The 18,205-nt window shown below is 40.4% G+C and overlaps 1 protein-coding gene across 6 annotated transcripts in view; it reads right to left on the bottom strand.

The window, feature by feature from the left end:
* ZMIZ1 (zinc finger MIZ-type containing 1) overlaps nucleotides 1-18,205 on the bottom strand; it is a 337,359-nt gene that overhangs the window by 119,747 nt on the left and 199,407 nt on the right. For all 6 annotated transcript variants that reach the window (XM_062001159.1, XM_062001160.1, XM_062001163.1 and 3 more), the window contains 2 exons: nucleotides 16,960-17,073; nucleotides 4,058-4,163 (listed from right to left, as the gene is read on the bottom strand). In XM_062001159.1, the coding sequence (XP_061857143.1) occupies nucleotides 4,058-4,163; nucleotides 16,960-17,073 (220 nt within the window). The remainder of the gene's footprint in view (nucleotides 1-4,057; nucleotides 4,164-16,959; nucleotides 17,074-18,205) is intronic.

Genomic DNA, 18,205 nt, shown 5'->3' with positions numbered 1-18,205 from the left:
TTACAGCATCCTATAATCTAGAGGTTATCCTTACTTCTAACCTTTCCCTCATCCATGTTGCAGTCTCATTCCTTCTTTCCCTTTCTCCCATTTCTCTAAGTTTGATTTGATAATATACCAAAACACACTGTGCCTGATCTATACCATCACTTTGAAACAAGGAAGTAAAACATGTTAGATGACATACTCTGATCAGGACATACCTCATCTCAGAATCTTGTCCAGTGATGCCATAACACCACCATTTGCCAGTACTCTCACTGCAAATGCCTTTGTCAACCCAGGGTCCAATTTATTCACAGCTTTGGTATGGTATCCACCAAGAACAGCCCTACTGTTTCATAGGTACATCACAATTATTAAAGCTAAATAAATAAAATAATTTAAATTCTCAAATACCAGAAAGCTTTTAGTTGATGCTTTGGATAAAATTAAGATTATTAAGAAATACTGGTCTTGAAAAGTAAAATCAAAAGTTGAGTCTAAGGGACTGAAAACAAAGCAAAAAGGGGTTGCTTTGTCTGCTATCAAACACCTAACAGCTGCCCATCCATGCTATCACAGCATTTGTTTGCTGTAGCTTCTCAGTGGTTGCTAAAGTACCTTTCCTGCACAGTTCTGCCCTCAGGCTCCTTCCTCCCTCTCTCTCTTAACAGAGATACTGAACACTGCCCTTTTCTGACAAAGCTCTCTCTATGATCTCATCCTGTCGTCCCCTTGTCTGGCCTCATCTTGGCCTCCTGACAAAAGCAAAAGTAGCTACAATAGCAATGAAGTTCAGTAGCTCACTAAAATGGTTTTCTAAAAAAGTAATTTCAGAACAGAAAATTATCCCTTCTTTTGATTATTTTTTTAAAAGGCTGATTGGTGAACTCTGTTGAACAGCAGACCTTGAAATAAAGCTACTTAAATCACTTCAAATCTTCTTACAGGAAGGACAAAAGCAGCAGACACCGTGCTCAGACAAGGTCTAAGCAAGCACTGTTCAGAAAGAAGGTCTTCAGGCTGAAAAAACAGAATGCACAAACACCCATGCACTCACACACTAAGGGCAACTGAGGTTGCTGCAGTTGGAAAGCAAATGAGCAGGCAGCTAACCTGCTGGGCCATTCCCTACAGATGTCACAACAAGGCAAAGGAATTTGCTGTGGAGGGTTTGGGAAGCAGCTGTCACTGAGGCATATATATTTTTAAAAGCTTTGTCATTTGTCTTCAGGATGGGAAAAGCTTTACTTGACCTCCTGCTGAGGCAGCAACCTAGATGCAGCAGCATGGGCTAGAAGAATAAAAGGAGGCACAGCTATTATTTCAGGTACAAACACCAGAAGGTGGAGAAAAAAAGGCCCAGTCATTAAATCAGCACTATTATTTAAAAGGACACAAGACAATTTTTAAAATACTTTTCATGCCACTCAGGTGTCCCCTCAAGGCATTCTCCAAAACAATTTGTATTAGCTAATTGTTAACTATCTCAATGGCCAAGTAAAGCACTACAAAAAAAGCAAATCAAACACTGTCTCAAGCAACATTAAACGGTCCTCGATGGGAAATGCCAAGGAGCTGCCAGTTCTCGGTCTGTGCCCTGCCTTCCCCCAGCTGAGGCTGTGCCACCTGAGACTGTGGCTGTCCCACCTGGCTCCAGCCTCTCTCTCTCTCCCTGCTTCCTCTCATGCTTGTCTGTGCTCTCATCTGCCACCTGTAGCTCCTGTAATCACCTCCCAGCCTCTTCAGCTTAGCAGGGAGCTACCACAAAACGGTTGAAAACGACTGGGGTGAAACAGCACTGAGCCAATCACATGAGCCAATTCCATGTGCTCTGCAAAGCAGAGCTGCAATGTCTGCCAGTCACCACTGCCAGGCCTCTCTGGGCACAGGGCCTGCAGGACAGCAACCAACACACCTTGTCTTAAGCTGTACAGAAGCACTAATAGTGGATGGCCCTTGAAAGGATTTGGTGCAAATACTTTCCTCAGTGTTCATCTGCTCAAATGTGTTTTAATTAGAAAAGGGTTTTTCTCCTTACACTTGAGACTGTCAGACACTAAGCAATATGGGTTAAAAATGCTTCCATAGCAATCTCTGTGGTAACATTAAAATCATACCTGGAGGAATGAATTCAAACCTTTGTAAATTCCCCTTAAGCATGGAGGAAGGGAAAAACAAATGCTTAGTCATTAAAAGTAATGCCATTTGATATCTGCATCAGGGAGCTTCTGTAGGAAAGGGACTAGAAGGAGTGTTGAAGATGTCTTTCAATAGATGCAACAGGAAACAATGGGTTACTCAAAACAACATGCAAACATCCTCAACAATAACTTAAGCAAATCACGGAAGGCAGCTTCCAACCATGCACATTGTTTACAAAAAAATCAAAGAGCCACCTGAACGTTGTTACAAAACCCGAGTGAGAGAGCAGAGCCACTTCTGCTTTAGAAATCAGAAAACCTTAATGCACTCAGTTTCAAAAGAGTCAGGATGGTCTGAAACAACCTCACATTCATAATCCAGCTTGTCAGTTTTTCAAGTTGCCCATTCAATGATGTTGCTCTCACCCATCATACCTGCATATAACATCCTTAGAGGAGTGGTGATATGTGACACTGCACAAAATACGCTACAATATGCCCTCAAATAGGGTTATTTAATACAGACAATAAAAGCACTAAAACCCACAGTGTAGATGGGCATGATGAAACCCCTGGTGTAATTGGTGAAACAACTATGTACATGGTAAAACTAAAACAGTTGTGAAACCAAATAGTTAATACCATTGGAAAGAAATTGGTCATATATGCAACTGGGAGACAGGAAGCAAAGCAAAGGACTGAGAAGGTTTTGAGAATACATCAAGAGAAGAGCACATGATTTCATGACCAGCTTTCCCAGTACTGTATCAAGTAACAATGGAAAGACTGAATGTGTACAGATTGCTAGGGTAATGAGTTGGAAAAGCAGGAGATAGTCCCAAAAAGTAATTACTTGTCGAAATCAAACACTGACACTGGGCTTTCCTAGGACGTGATGACTGACCAGTGGTTTTTGAGCCTGTCCCTTCATCCAAGCCCTAAAGGAAAAGGGCTATCCACATGAAAACATCCAAAGGCTCACAATCTGATCTTCACTAACATACTGATGCAGCCATGAGTAAATTAGTTTAGGGCTGACAAAAACTGAAAAGGAACATGAAAAGAAATGTTAATACCCAATCACTTAACTACAAGTTTGTGTTTTGGAAGCAAGTAACCTTTTGTGATGTTCTAAAATGGGGACTAAGCATCAGTTTAGTACCAAGCAGAAAAGTTATCCATGCTCAGTCTGGAATGGGATAGTTATCTGCCTGTTTTCCAAGCCAGTGCACGTTATGTGGACATTCATCAGCTAAGAAAAGGAGAACCAGAATTAAATGCTCCAGTTAAATCAAACATGTGAGAAGCAGAAAGACCCTGAAGTGCATTTTCTACTTTTACTATATGGAGAAGCAAGGACAATACATCATAATCAAATATTGCTACTTAATTAGAGCCCTAGAATAGATTATTGCCATAAAAGACTGGAAAAAATGGCTGCTTAATACTATACCAATAGCATTGCCACCTACTCTTGGCCCCCAATTCTAAAGCTAACAACTAGATGTATGAGAAACCCTGGTACTTGTTTGCACAGACATATGCAGTCAAGGAATGAAAGTTCAGAATGAATGTGAAAGATTTTGAGGTTGACACATGACAGAAAATCGATGGTTTACCAAGATGGAGGGGCCTGAGAGTGTTCATTCCCAACATGAAATTAGTGAACATCTGTGCCTCTGGAAGTAACATTTCATCTATAAGATCAAACAGGGTAACTAACAGCACTACTTGGGGAAAATATGAATTTCCAAAGTCATGTGCTCTCAGAACAGCACGCCACAGAAATGCTAAAAGCAGCAGCACTGATACCACCAAATACATATTTGATGTAGGTTTTTAAACAATGCAAGACAGTTGCAGGTAGCATTTACTCTGAATACAACCATCCAAGAATCATAGTATACCAAAAAAAAAAAGCCTTTTCCTACCAGCTGATTTTGGAGTGAATTTGTCCCTGTTGGCTGCACATACTGCCAGTAGTCTGTATCCAAGATCCAAGTCAAACCCTTGCTGAGCTGCCACTCGACTAACCACCTGAAAAGGGAAAGAGAAAAAGCTTCATTAGGAGTTACATGAGCTCTTTGCAAAGTTACAATACCTGCTTATTAGCACTGATGTTAAGCAACTGAATCTGCTGGGATAGCCCTAGTACAAACAGGGTGGGAAGCATTGCTTTCCAGTAGTTCCCATTGCAAGCACAGATAACTCAACACAGGAGTTTTCTGGGGATTTGACCACTCGTCAGAAGAAAGACCTGGTAGTTTCCTTAAAGTTGGAGAGACAAAGCTTTTCCACAAGAAATAATGCAAGAATAACATACACAAATATTGTACAGAACACATTTTACTGTCCCCGAGTCTCTGTGTCTGTGTCACAAGCAGTTCCTGGCCCTGTGCTCAAGGGCAGTGCCCAGGTCTTTCAGGTTAAAGTGCCCTCCTCCACACTGATGGGCAGCGCTCTCCTATGCTGTTATCAGTGTCACAGTTGCTGCATTTCAACAATACCATATTGAGAAGCACACTTAGAGTAGTTTAGAGTAAATAGGCCTGTGCAAGCAGTACTTACCAAACACGTTAAACAGGGAAAGCAGAGAGGTTTGGTTTTTTTGGATCTAGAAGGATTAGGAAAACTAGGCAAATCAAGGACCGGGGTTAAGGATAAAAAGCAGTCACCCATTTCTCCAGGCCAGCAACTCAGCTATCAGCCAAGAACGTATCCTTGTGAAAATCTGCACAGTGTAAACACAATACTGCGGTCATTCTGGCAAACTGTGCTGAAGTTACACATAGCAGAGCTTTTATATTGCCTTCTAGTGGCACAGGATGATTTCAGATGCAGAGGCACAGGCAAAACAGATCACTAACGTTGCCATTACTGCTTTGCATTGAAATACTGGTCAAAGAACACCACAAAGAACAGACCATCATATCCTTGTGTGAAGCAAAAGAAAGTCCCTATCCTAAATAGTTTACAACACAAGAAATTCTCCTTTTCCCGCTCCTGTCTCCACCTGAAGGCTTCTGTCTAAATTAATGACACTGCAGTTATCTGTGTCCAAGACTGGTTCTCCCCAAAAAGCAGCAGTATAGAACAAAGCGAAGAATCAACATCTGGGATGACCAACAAATGGTAAATAAATGCCCTATGTTGAGTCTTACTATTCTGAGCTTCTTTCAATATCCATTTTTCCTAATCAACAATTCAGAACCAAATTTCTTTCATGAGAAAGAATCAGAATAGATAAAGTTCCCAGGAAAACTTTCTGTTGTTTCTGCTGTTCCTATTAATTTAGAAATCACAGACTGACGTGACTTTTTCAGCTGGGAGTGTCCCCACTCTACTTTTTTTTTTCCTAACCCTCTCAAACTTGAGCAGAGAGCTTCAGAGAAATGAAGTAAGAATTTGAGATAACCAGTACAACACTGTTTCATCTCCTGCTTCTAAATTTTAGATAGGAAATAAAAAATAAATTGAGACAAAGAAGGTAATTATTTTTGATAAGTCAAAAAACATTTCCAGCTTGGTAATTGGAAAGATCAGCTTTTAATCCCTCACATAAAAATCTGATTGTTGTTAATATCCCAGCTAAGAATCTGGGTCCAAACTTGTGAAAATAAGATAGGAGAAAAAAACCACACAAGAAAAAGAACACCAGCAGAACAACGTGATAGCTTGTATTTCACACCAAGCTGGCAATAGCAGTAAGACTGGTGGGCTGCTGTGGGAGCTGGAAGACACACGCCTGGAAATCTAACTGTTCCCCTTTCCTAATTCAAGTTGCAGCTCAGCCATTAACAGGTACACATTAGGGAAGGGATGAGTAACAAGTACACACAGTTACTCTAAAAAACATCACCTTGTTAAAGGCTCCTGCAGGCAATGTCTCATTAATGTGTAAACATTATTTAAACCCCTTTAGGCATCATCTACTGTACCATCACAGAGGAATGCATTTCAGAGTGCTAATCAGGTCAGTAAAATACATGAGAAAAGGCCCTCATTTTTTGTACTGGAAAAGCACCTTATAATTGAACTCTTTCTTTTGAACCTGGGCAGGAATCAAGGTCTATACACTCGCTCATCAGCGAGCACGTGGTAACTTAGAAATTCATCGCCTGCTTATACGCTTGGTTCATTTTAGAACATGAAGCTACAAATACTGAGAGGTCCTGCTGGCCAGAGGCCAAATCACTACTCTCAACTGACACCTTGCTAATTACGGAAAAATTGTACAAGGTAACTCAGAAATTACAGAGAACTGTAAAACCCTGAGACCATGGAAGCCAGTCTATGAGTTCAATGTCTTCACCGAATAGATTGCGAAGTCTAAGGCAGCCCGAGTCCTAACACCAGGCGAAGGCCTAAGCTGTTACACTCTCATTTGGCATCAGTTTCCTTTTCTTAACGTTCTCTGCCAGAGAAAGCACTGCTCTGTAACCTTGCTGTGGCCAAAAGCAGAGCTCCCAGACGTCAGAGCACTCAGCCCTGACATTGACTGCATCGTGATGGCCACGGCATCATCCTGCTAAAGCCTACCTTGAAGCTCCACCTTAGCAAGCACTGCAAGCAGAACACTAACCATGAGAAGGCTGAATCTAAATCTGCAAGTCCAGAGAATTCAGCCAGTCAAATTAGTACTTATAGCCCAAGTTTTTAATGAAAAGTGGAAGGGAAAATAAATAGCAATTAGCTAAAAGAAAAAAATAAACCAACAAAACAATCTCAGTTTGAAAGTCCTTCCACTGACAAATGACACAAAACTCCCTTCTTCCTCCCAAAGACAAAAACAAACCCTTCAGCTACTTAAAGGAAAACAGACTTTTCTAATCAAATTTCCATTTTCCCAAGATTTATTTTCCACCTCAATTTCTCTTTTATGCACTCTGCTAACTGCAGAAAGAGGCTCTGTAAAACAAACTGGTTGAAACTGTGCTCAGGAAGGCTTCCTCTGGGTCCTTCTGCCCCAGCCCTTGGCTTTTGTACACCACTCCTCAGTGATCTCCCTGGTCAACATGAATAGGGCACTTCACTTCTTATTTCCAGTTCCTTCACAGGCTTAGGAATTTTTGCATTAACTCCATTTAAAGTTTAATTTCAATTTAACTTTCAATTGTGACAGCTAAAGGCTTACTTTTATTTCTAATTGCAACTCAAACAGAACAGATCATATGTCCTCCAAAGACCCTGCTTCAGGTTGCCTACAACTGAAGTCAGACATTGCTGATTCAATACTTGGAAGGCTTTTCTCTGTTGAACCTGTATGCAAGGGACCTCCTAGCCTTTGAAACAAACACTGAGATTGTTCAGAAACAAGATGACAAAGGCATCATAGGAATATGATCCAGAAAAGTCCCTTCCAACCCCTATCATTCTATGAAAACGCACAGGAAAATTCTTTTGGTAAGAACAAGACATTTGGCAAGTTTAATCTATTGAAGTCAGCAGACCCTGCTGAAATTTACCTTAGAGTGCCTCAAAGGAACTAGCCCTGGCAAACCTTGTAACTGCTAATGATCATCTTCAGGAGAATTCATTCAAGACAGAGACCTTGGAGGCACATAAAATCTCTGGGTTTAAGATGGTAAAAGGTGAATCTCAGAAATTACAGATATCCAGACAAATTACTAAACAAAGTTTATGTGAGCATGCTTCTATGATTCTATGAGTTATACACAACATCATCATGAATCTGTCAGCACAGTGCAATTTTCTTCTTTGACAAGTTCCAGTAAGATAGTGGGTGCCATGTATCTTAACTCCAATACACCTTTTGACATTGTCCTGTATGTCACTGTCATAGCAGAAGAACATAGCCCAGATGACAGTAGGAATGTTTTTACTCTTGACTATTAATTAATAATCCTCTGTCAAATTATAACTGGTCTTAGATACAGGTCTTATCTATGTATTCAGTTGTGACTTAGACAAGGAAACAGAATAAATTGCACAACATCTAGATGATAACAGGTAGAAGAGCCTGCAAACACTTATGAGGACAAGATAAGAGTTTAAAAGAGTCTTTATAAACTGGTAAAATATTCCAAAAACCAGACCAAAGACACATACAAAATACTGTAAATGGGAAAGAAAAAAACAAATGCATAATAGAAGATTAGGAACAGACAACAGAATTCATCTTCTGAGTGTACAAGTGATCAAAGATAAATACCAGCAAAATGTTTTGAGTAATCAAAGCACTGGATCAGGCTACTTATCAATCCCTGGAGCCTGAGAGGATCATACAATATCTATACAACATCCCAGCCTGGGGAAAAAAAGATGTCATGCTCCCTTACGTCCATCCCAAGTCAACTCTCAGCAATTCCAGACACTTGCTGCTGGCTGGAGCTACCCAGCTCAAACTGAGCCCTGTCCCAGGAACTCTCCCAAGTTTGAGACCTCCAGTGATTTTAACCTTACTTAGGTAACAGTGCTGATGAGATGGGATCAAGCCAGCAGAGTTTTTATTATCCATTCAATGTTACATCTAAGTGATATGATACCACTTGCAAACACGCCCTGGCTTTCTAAGGCTGCTAATTCAAGTTGAGCACGTTGGCAAAAATTGAGACAACATGCAGGTGACACCATGTGTTCACGACTTCATTCTGCAATGCTGTAAGCATGTGTCTCAACTGAACTAAGCAGATATGCCAGAAAATTCCGTTGAAAAGTAGTGCCTTTAAAAAAAACCCAGGCATAGTTGCAAGCGATACTACAAACCTAAATTGAGATCACCATCCTCTACCACGGTAGAGAGAGGTGCTTGGCCAGCCCAAGGTTCAACACTTCATATTTCTTTATGTTATTTTACAGTAACAGTTGAGCCAGACCTTATAAAAGCTAACCTATTTCCTATCTATGCCTGTAACACCTACTTTTTATTTTAACTTACATATGGTGCTGACAGCTATTTCAATCTGTGTCTTTAAAGGAACACATACCTTGTTTGCAAGCAAACTTTTTTTGCAGTATTGACTGCCAATAAGAAAAATCTCATCACTCCAAACCTTTGAAATCTTTAACCTGAATAATATTGCTTTCATAATGGAGACATTGCAGTCAGAGCCCATGACATAGATTTGTAGAGTTCCAGATGCTTAGGCTCTCAGGGTCATTGACAGTGAGGGGAAAATGATGAGAGTGAGGTTTTAACAACACAAAAAGCAGAGGAATTTGCCAACCAACTTCTTTTATCTTTGCTAATTTAACTGCAATACTTCTCCCCCCTCTTTTCTCCTTTCGCCTTTTGCAAAGCTAAGAAGCTACACTATGGCAAGCTCCACTCCCTGCCCTTCTTGTCATCACACCACAAAGTACTGGAACAATGTACCTCTTAACCTAACAGGCCTGTTAATCAAGAGAGCTGTATGACTGCTTATTACAAAACTCCCTTCCCATTATGTTGCACTTTCAATGAATCTCTTAACTAGCAGCAGTCAAGAGCACCCCCCCCTGCTGGCATCAGAATGAATTTTACCAATTCAATTTGCTGGCTGCTCAAAACTAAAAATGCCAGCTGATTGCTAGTTCAGACAGCTCTGTGTTCAGCCACTTGTGCATACTTGAAATTATCTGAATGCAGTTTGAAGACTACAGCAGAAATTTTGTAATTAGAATTCTGCAATGTAGATGGTAATTTTTCCCCCTCAGTAACACACAAAGATCAGATAAACAGGAAGCAAATTGAGGAATTTTGCAACATGAATAGTGATCTGCCTCAAACAGGAAAAAAAAGGGGGAGAGGAGGGAGGAAGAAACGTTTGTGAACTGAACTCCTAGTCTGATGAGACTCTTACATTACAGTTGCAGAAGGGCTACCTCACAATACAGATAATCAAAGCAGGTGAGTAAAGTTATATATCATTAACTCATTTCTTGACTTCGATGCTTGAACACAGACATTAATCAGGTTCAGCAAATGTAAGAGAATCCAGAGAGCCCTTACATCCAAACTAGGGTTTTCTTAAAATGTATTTCCCACCCTATTAGGTGGTTTAGGACCACATTTGCAAAATAAACTAAACTCATGTTTCTGCCATCTACTACTGTTCTTGATATTTCCTGCAACAGTGAAGCAAACCACATGGCATAAGGATCCTTTTCCTGTCCTCTGCACGCCTCTAATAACCATAAAGACAGAGAAGAAGGTCACTATGCACAACTCTCTCCATCTGAAATTTCCTCCCAGAGGGAAAGATGCAGGGATTTTGCTTTAATTGAGCCATCTGACCACTGAGCCAGTGCAATACTGATGCCATCTGAGTCCTGGCAGACTCCAAACAATGATATTGATGAAACATAAAGCCATCATGTGAAGAAAGTGATAACGGAATTCCTAAAGCATTATGCCCTTGGTGAGGCCTCATCTGGAGTACTGTGTCCAGTTTTCGGCTCCCCAGCTCAAGAGGGACCGGGAAGAGAGGCCAGTGCAGGGCTATCAAGATGATAAGGGGACTGGAGCATTTTCCTTATGAGGAAAGGCTGAGGGAACTGGGGCTGTTTTGTCTGGAGGAAACTGAGGGGGGAATCTCATTAATATTTACAAATATCTAAATGGTGGGTGTCAGGAGGTTGGGGCATCACTTTTTTCTGTTGTATCCAGTGACAGGACAAGGGGTAATGAAAAGAAGCTGGAACACAAAAAGTTCCATTTAAACATAAGGAAAATCACTTTCCCTGTTGAGGTGAGGGAGCCCTGGCCCAGGCTGCTCAGGGACAGTGTGGAGGCTCCTTCTTGGGAGGTTCCTGTGTGAACTGATGCACATTCCTGTGTGAACTGATCTAGGTGGGACCTGCTTTGGCTGGAGGTTGGACTAGATGATCTCTAAAGGTTCCTTCCAACCCCTACCATTCTGTGATTCTATGATTCTAATTCAGACATCAACACTGCTCAAACAAATATCTTAGAGTTGTAAAATAACCCATCCCCTGACTAACAAAAGTAAGTTAAAGAAAGGGCTTTATGACACCATGAGGTCATATGACAGGCAGTAACATTGAGTTATTTGGTAGCATTATGAGCTGTTCTGAAGCAGAGTGTTCTGTGCCTGCTGGCTGTATGCTGATAGTACAGCACGTACACAGCCCTGAGTGCTGGGATGCACTGCTAACACACACAACTGTGTACTGAATGAATGCGTGCAGAGGACGACAGAAGCAGAATCTTTTCCACATTAACTTTTTGCTCTGAAAGTCCTGGACACAAAAACTAAACACAACCTTTCTAGGGCTCCAATAGGCAGCTGCATCCTGTCGTTTTTGGGTATAGATATGCTGAGCCAACTCTTCTCTAACCATCTCTAACTGTTCACATTCAGATCCTAACCTGCTTTGAAATTTGATTTTTGGGATGGCACATGTTGATTTTTATTACCTGCTTTTCTGCATTAACCAGAATGAACCCAGCCAGGCATGAAGCCAACGTAGCAGCAGATACTTTGTGAACACATTAGTTTAAGCTTGACTTTGTTGGGTTTTGGTGTCTGAGGCATCCTGCTGTGGAAACTTGACATAATTCAAAGATACCATTCTTGGTTTGTTTGTTTTTTCTCCTTTTCTTTTTTAAACAATTCTGTTTAGCATTATATATCAAATGAGCTAAACCAGATTTATATATCATGAAACAGAGAGCAGCTATATTTTTTTTTTTCTTAAAATGACCTAAAAACATCTCAATGGTCTCAATGCCAGGATTTTCCAAAGAGGAATGCAAGTCAAAAGGTTCTTGTACTGCCTATCAGTAGCACTAAAACACTGAAACCATAGCAGGTACTTCCATCAGTTTAACACAGATGCTAGTTATTTCAGCAACTTTCTTCAGCAATACAGAGGTCTTGTAAGAGCTACAAACAGCACAAAAGATTGTAATGAAATCCATAATCTTCAGATACAGTACAGCTAGGACTACTGCTTTGAGTGCTGTCATTTTCTGAATTTAAAGAGAAAAGTTTCTTAAACACGAGTGAGTTTCCCACATCTGGTGACTGAGGTGGACCAAACATGGGGAGTGGAAATCTAAAGCATTAGGACAATGGGGAGAAAAAGGTTATTAAAACATAGCTTTTTGTAGACTAACTGGTGTAGGATGGGTCATCTTCGACATGGAAAGAGAGATCTAGGTCCTAACCACGGTGGTCAGAGACCCCAGTTTTCAGTAGAGCAGCTTTGTTATGTTCAGTGTTTTGTCCAAGAGTCAGCACATCTTGCTGCCTCCATTCCCATTACTGTCCACACCATTGTGTTGGATTTTAATTTCTTAGACTAAGCCTCTAGGTAGAGAGTAACAGCACATAGATGTGCTCTTACCCTTTTATTTCTTTGTCAAACACATTGGAGAGCCCTCAAGAATGATGAACAAAGCAGTGCCTTTATGGTCCTTTGCTGAAGACAAGTCTGTAAATCTGTCTATTTTGCTCTCAGCTGTCCCCTCATTTCCATTTTTGCTGCAGCACAGACACCAAAGATAGTCAATGCCCTCAGGAAGATTCTTTACACATTAAACTGCTTGGTAAGAGCAGAGCTATGAGATGAAACTAGAGTGAACCTGAGAAAAGGCAGAAAGAGAGATGACCTTGTTCAACCAAACTAGGGTTATTTTTCTACCTGATATGTAGTAGCTGAAGCTCCTTCTTTCAGAAGACAGTAAGGTAATGCCATGCATAGTATATTTTAAGAGAATGTAATCCTTAAATGTATCAAGAATATCAGCCTTATCATAATATAATCTCATCCTGATGTGTTTGATAAACTATGAAACCTAGAATCAGAAGCTGATTCAATCATAACAGTAATATAGCTACCTCTGGTTTGTGGAAAGGGGAGGTTACTTTCAGCAGCTCCTCTTAACACTACACAAGAAGTAATGTTACCTACTGAAGAGCATCCTATCCATTGCAATTTTAATAATATACGGAATCAATGATTTCAATTATAATTCAGTTTCTGGCCTACAGACAGTTCTATTTGATTTGAAAATAACTACTGTTGAAAAATAACATCCAGCTTTCCTTGGCAAGTTAAAAGAGAGTTTACTGTCTCTCAGAAAGATGATAATTTGTATGCATTAATTCCATCAAAGTTGTTTAAGGGAACCTTTCTGTATCTTGCAAGGAAGAAAACAGATTCAAAGCTTACCCCTCCTCTCCTTGAGTTTTTAGTTCTCTTTCCATATAAACTTACTTTACCCACTGGTCATTTTCTGTAAGATGACATGTAGGATAAATACAACTACCTTTTAAGAACCACTTCTTAAATTAAAGCCCAATTTCAAGATTTTGAGTAGTTTTTTCTTTTTACCAATAGGATTAAATCTAATTGCTTAATTTTTGCAATATTATAGGTAAGACTTAATTGATGCAAAGACTCTGTTATGCCAAAGGTATCAGTAAATTGGCTCTTCTGTTTAGATGCATATTACATGTGCTGTGTTCAAACCTTGCAGAGTAGGAATGGTTTGCTCATTCCTGGGAGAGCTTGCCCTTCTGCAGTAATGACATATTAAGAGGTTTCAATTTGGATTAGTCTATATGGTGTTATCCACTACTAGGATATAATGATTTCATATCCCTTGATGCTTCCAGAATAGTTTAGTATATCACTTTTTCCCTGGTCAGACAGTTAACAGAACAGAATGCCACGAAGGAAAAAATCCTTCTGTACACTACAGAGGAAAAGTCTTACAAGCAAGCAAGAATTTTCAGTATTTGTAGTATTTCTGGTTCAAATGCACTTGCCTTTAGGAACTCACACTGCTCAAATGTTGTAATGGGGGTCAAGACTACTTGCTTTAAAAGCATATCCAAAAATATGCAAGTTTGATAGGAATCTATTTTGAAGGTCATTTTAAAGACTGGCAACATAAAACAATAATCCCTTTTGAGGGGTTGAGTAAGCTCTTGCTCTGGTTTTTCATTTTTCTTTTAGCATAATCCTCACAAAGGAAAACACTGATAAACTTTGTCAGCACTAAGAAAAAGTGATGGTACAGAACATGCAGCTAAACAATCTAATGCTGAATTCACTCATGCCATTCCAGCATTTCAACTGCCTTTCACCTATTTGCAACTTTCTGAATAATTTCCCTGGGAACAGACTGAAGTTCTATCCTGTTTGTTACATAAAGGTAGATAAACATGTTTTCCTGTAAGAGGATAAAGAAGCCTCAGCATCCACCTTTGAAGAAAATGTTGTTTAGAAAGAAGTTATGTATGAGCAAGCTGAGATAGAAAGAATGTTTGTAAGGAGTGAAAAAAACATCCCAAACCAAAAAGGAGACCTTATATTGCTACATATTAGGATGATACAGGAAGTATCAACCTCTTGGATACAACCTTGTAGTTAAGCCTGTGTCACGGGAAGCAGGAGGAGGGATGCACACAGTAAGAAATTAAACAGTACCTTCCTTAGGGGGAGTTTAAAATTAGGAACAAGAAACACTTGTGCATTGTAGTTTATTTGCATTCTGCAAATGCTGTGTACTTATTTATAGAATCACAGAATCGTTTCAGCTAGAAGAGAACTTTCATTGAGTGCAGCCTTTGTCCCAGCTCTATCAACCACTAGAGCATTTCTCTCAGTGCACTATCCAGCCATCTCTTAACAGCTCCAGGGATGGTGACCCCAGTACTTCCTTGGGCAGGCTGTTTCAATGAGAGATCTCTAGACCTCTTTTTAACATCAAATAAGCTAACTGATCAAGTTCCTGTGTTTTTCCTGGTTAGGGATATAATGAGATTCCAATCTGTGATAGAGATGCTGCTGCCAATCAGTCGTACCCTGAAGATAGTGCCCTCCCATAACATGCCTGGGAAAGGGAGATTTCATGACACCCTGCTCAGATTTCAGGGAGGAGTATGAAGCAAAGCAAAATACACTGTTCAAATCTTAACAGTCTTTTGATAATAAGGATTTTTTTTTCTTTCTTTCTTTCTTTCTTTCTTATCAGAAGAAAGACAGTGTTTTCAGTTCAAGGAAATGTCATAACCAAGCACTGCATGGAGCATTTCCTTCTCTCCCTATGCTCTGTGAAGACAGCGAATCACCAGCAGTCAGACCTTATTTTGACCCTGCACTTGGTCAGGGCTGCAGATCTGCTTATGTAGAAAGAAAAGATTTAAACAGCAAGGAAGTCGCAGGTCAGATGTACAACACTCTAGCAGAGGTCTGCAGAGAAACACTGTGCACAGGCAGCCTGAGTATACTTGAGCTGAACATCTCCTTTACTGAACACTGACCTGAAAATGCTAGCAAAGTTTTGAAAAAGGAGAAATAAAATATATTTATGGTCACATCAGATGCTATGTACATTTGCTCATGATTGAGGTTATCATAGAATCACAGAATGGTAGGGGTTGGAAGGGACCTTTAGAGATCATCTGGTCCAACCACCCTGCAGAAGCAGGTCCACCTAGATCAGGTTATATATAACTTTTAATTCAAACAGAATTGTTACGTGTCTTATCTTTGGACTCTCCTGACATTTCTGACTTCATTTTTCTTCCCAGTTGGAAGAACGATATGCTCCTCCTTTATGGAATTTGATTTATTGTAACTTTTTGGACATAGAAATCTGAGGGTTGCTATACACTTGAGTACATTAAGATGGAGCCATTCCTTAACATTTGGATTTCTGACAACTGGGTCTCACTTATCTGTTTTCTATCCATCAGCTACATAGTGCATGAAAATAATCCATGCACTTCTGCTCCCCCAAAAAATCCAATAACATTTTCTTCATTACTCATTTTAAAATTTCTCCTTTGTGTCTATTTATTTACATCAACTTGTTCTGCAAATTGCAGTGAAGCTTTTGAATATTCCCACTCCAGTCAGAATTTAATTCTTCTGAAGTCTTGACTCCACGTAACAATTTAGGATTGGACCCTGCTTCATGGGAAAAGAAAGCTTTCAAAACAAAAGCCGCTGTTAGGTACACACTAAAATACATTTTCAATGCGTTGTAACGATGATGCTTTAGGAACTATAGTGGCCTTGATAAAGAGTGAATGGAAAGAAAACACTTAAGTCAATGAAACTGTTGGAATTAGTATGTCAGGATTAGCACTGCAGTCAATATATGCAACACAGTAAGCCAAACAGGCATGTCAGAAATCGTGCTTAGATGCAAGTACAGCACACTCCAGCAGAGAAGACAAGTAGTCCTCCAGTCCCACCAAAAGTGAGCAAACAAAAATAAATGTTCGAAAAGTTTGCTAACTCCATAAGAACACAGCTCAAAACTCATTCATTTCAAACCACAAAAATCATAGAATGGTAGGGGTTGGAAGGGACCTTTAGAGATCATCTAGTCCAACCCCCCTGCAGAAGCAGGGTCACCTAGATCAGGTCGCATAGGAACATGTCCAGGCAGGTCTTGAAGACCTCCAAGGAAGGAGCCTCCACAACCCCTCTGGGCAGCCTGTGCCAGGGCTCCATCACCCTCACAGTAAAGTAGCTTTTTCTTACATTTAAGTGGAACTTTTTGTGTTCCAGCTTCATCCCATTACCTCTTGTCCTGTTGCTAGCTACTATAGAAAAAAGGGATGTCCCAACCTCCTGACACCCATATCAAGTAACCTAGGCTGTGCAGATCACCTCACTAGAAATGGTTTTCCCTTGTGATTCAACTCTTTCATTGCTGCATTTTGCTTCCTCTTAAGTAATGGGGTTAAATAAACGGTTGTTTGGATCTGTCCTCATATGTTTAATAACCTGACAAAACCTCCCCCCAAAATGCAGAATCTGAAAATCAAGTTCCCTTGGCCACAACAGACTGCCCAGGGTATAAAACAGGGGATGGGAAGTGCTGCCACGCAGGGAGCAGACATACCGTCAAACAACCCATCAGGCTCTGCTCAAAAGGTCTCTGGAAAGCTCTGGGGTCTCCGCACCAGTCCAGGAGCTCTGTTGCTGCATTATGGAAGTTTGCAGGGTTCTGTAAGTGCTGGAAAGGGAAGACAAAGCACATGGTAAATAACATACTACAAGAGCTGACACAGTCCTTTCTATATCACATGAATGCAAAGTTTGGAAACTAGGAATAGCATATCAATTGGAAGCAAGACCTTAAATTGTACAGCAAATGCAGAAAACCGTTCTTCCTTCTTATTAATGCAGATTTCCCAATGTTCTGATATGAACTCACTAGTTAGATGAGCTGTGGCTGAAAAAACAGAGCTCCCTTGAATTCCTTCCTGCATAACATGACCTCTCCCACCTGCAAATCCTAAGCAATTCTACTCAGAAATCAGAACTGTCCAAGACCCAAGTGAGGGAAAATTCAATCTTGCATTCAAAAATCTTTGTGCTTATGCCCCGTTGTCAGGACAAGCCAGCACAGCCATGCCTTCCAACAATCAAGATTTTCATCTTTGCCTGCCAGCCAGGAGGCAAACATGACAGTCTCAGAAAATGCCAGCAACAGAGCAAAGACACTTACTACAGACTGATCCTTTCTAGGAGTTCAGGTTCCTGTTTGTCATCATGTATCATCACGAGCAACTTGAATGATCTGCTTTGCGATGGTTAAAAATGGAGGACTATTTCTTGACTCAAGTGTGGTGGGATCCTACCATGGCTGGAAACGTTTTCCCATGCATGGAAAGCATGTTGAGGTTTCAGAGTGGAATCCTACCTCTGCTGAAGAGGCTGGCACAGTTTCGAGAGAAAAATCTGGGTTTGTTTTGAAATTTGCATGGGCAATAGAGTTTAACTGTTACATCCATCTCTGCCTTTGCACTCAACCTGTAGTTCTCCTTTGAGAGGCATTTAGTAAACTTACCTCATACTGTTATTCCCACTGCCATGCCTCACTGTGCTATGTTGCCAAGGTACTTCAACATTGCAGCAGGAGGAGGAGAGCACAGGAAAGGAGGAGTTCCATTTGCATGAATAACATTGCTACTAAATTGTCCAGTTGTGGTGATGCTAGCTACAAGTTTCACTGAAAACCCCAGAAATAAGAAGATTGTACTCAGGAACTGTTGGATCTTTTTAAACAGTAGTTTTCTAATGCCTGGGATTGCTGAACAAAACATGAAAATGAGGTGTGTTTTATCTGGAAAGCACAAAATGAA

Source organism: Colius striatus, chromosome 8, assembly GCF_028858725.1.
Source record: "Colius striatus isolate bColStr4 chromosome 8, bColStr4.1.hap1, whole genome shotgun sequence".
Taxonomy (NCBI): Eukaryota; Metazoa; Chordata; class Aves; order Coliiformes; family Coliidae; genus Colius; species Colius striatus.
This window is presented reverse-complemented; position numbering and strand designations above follow the sequence as displayed.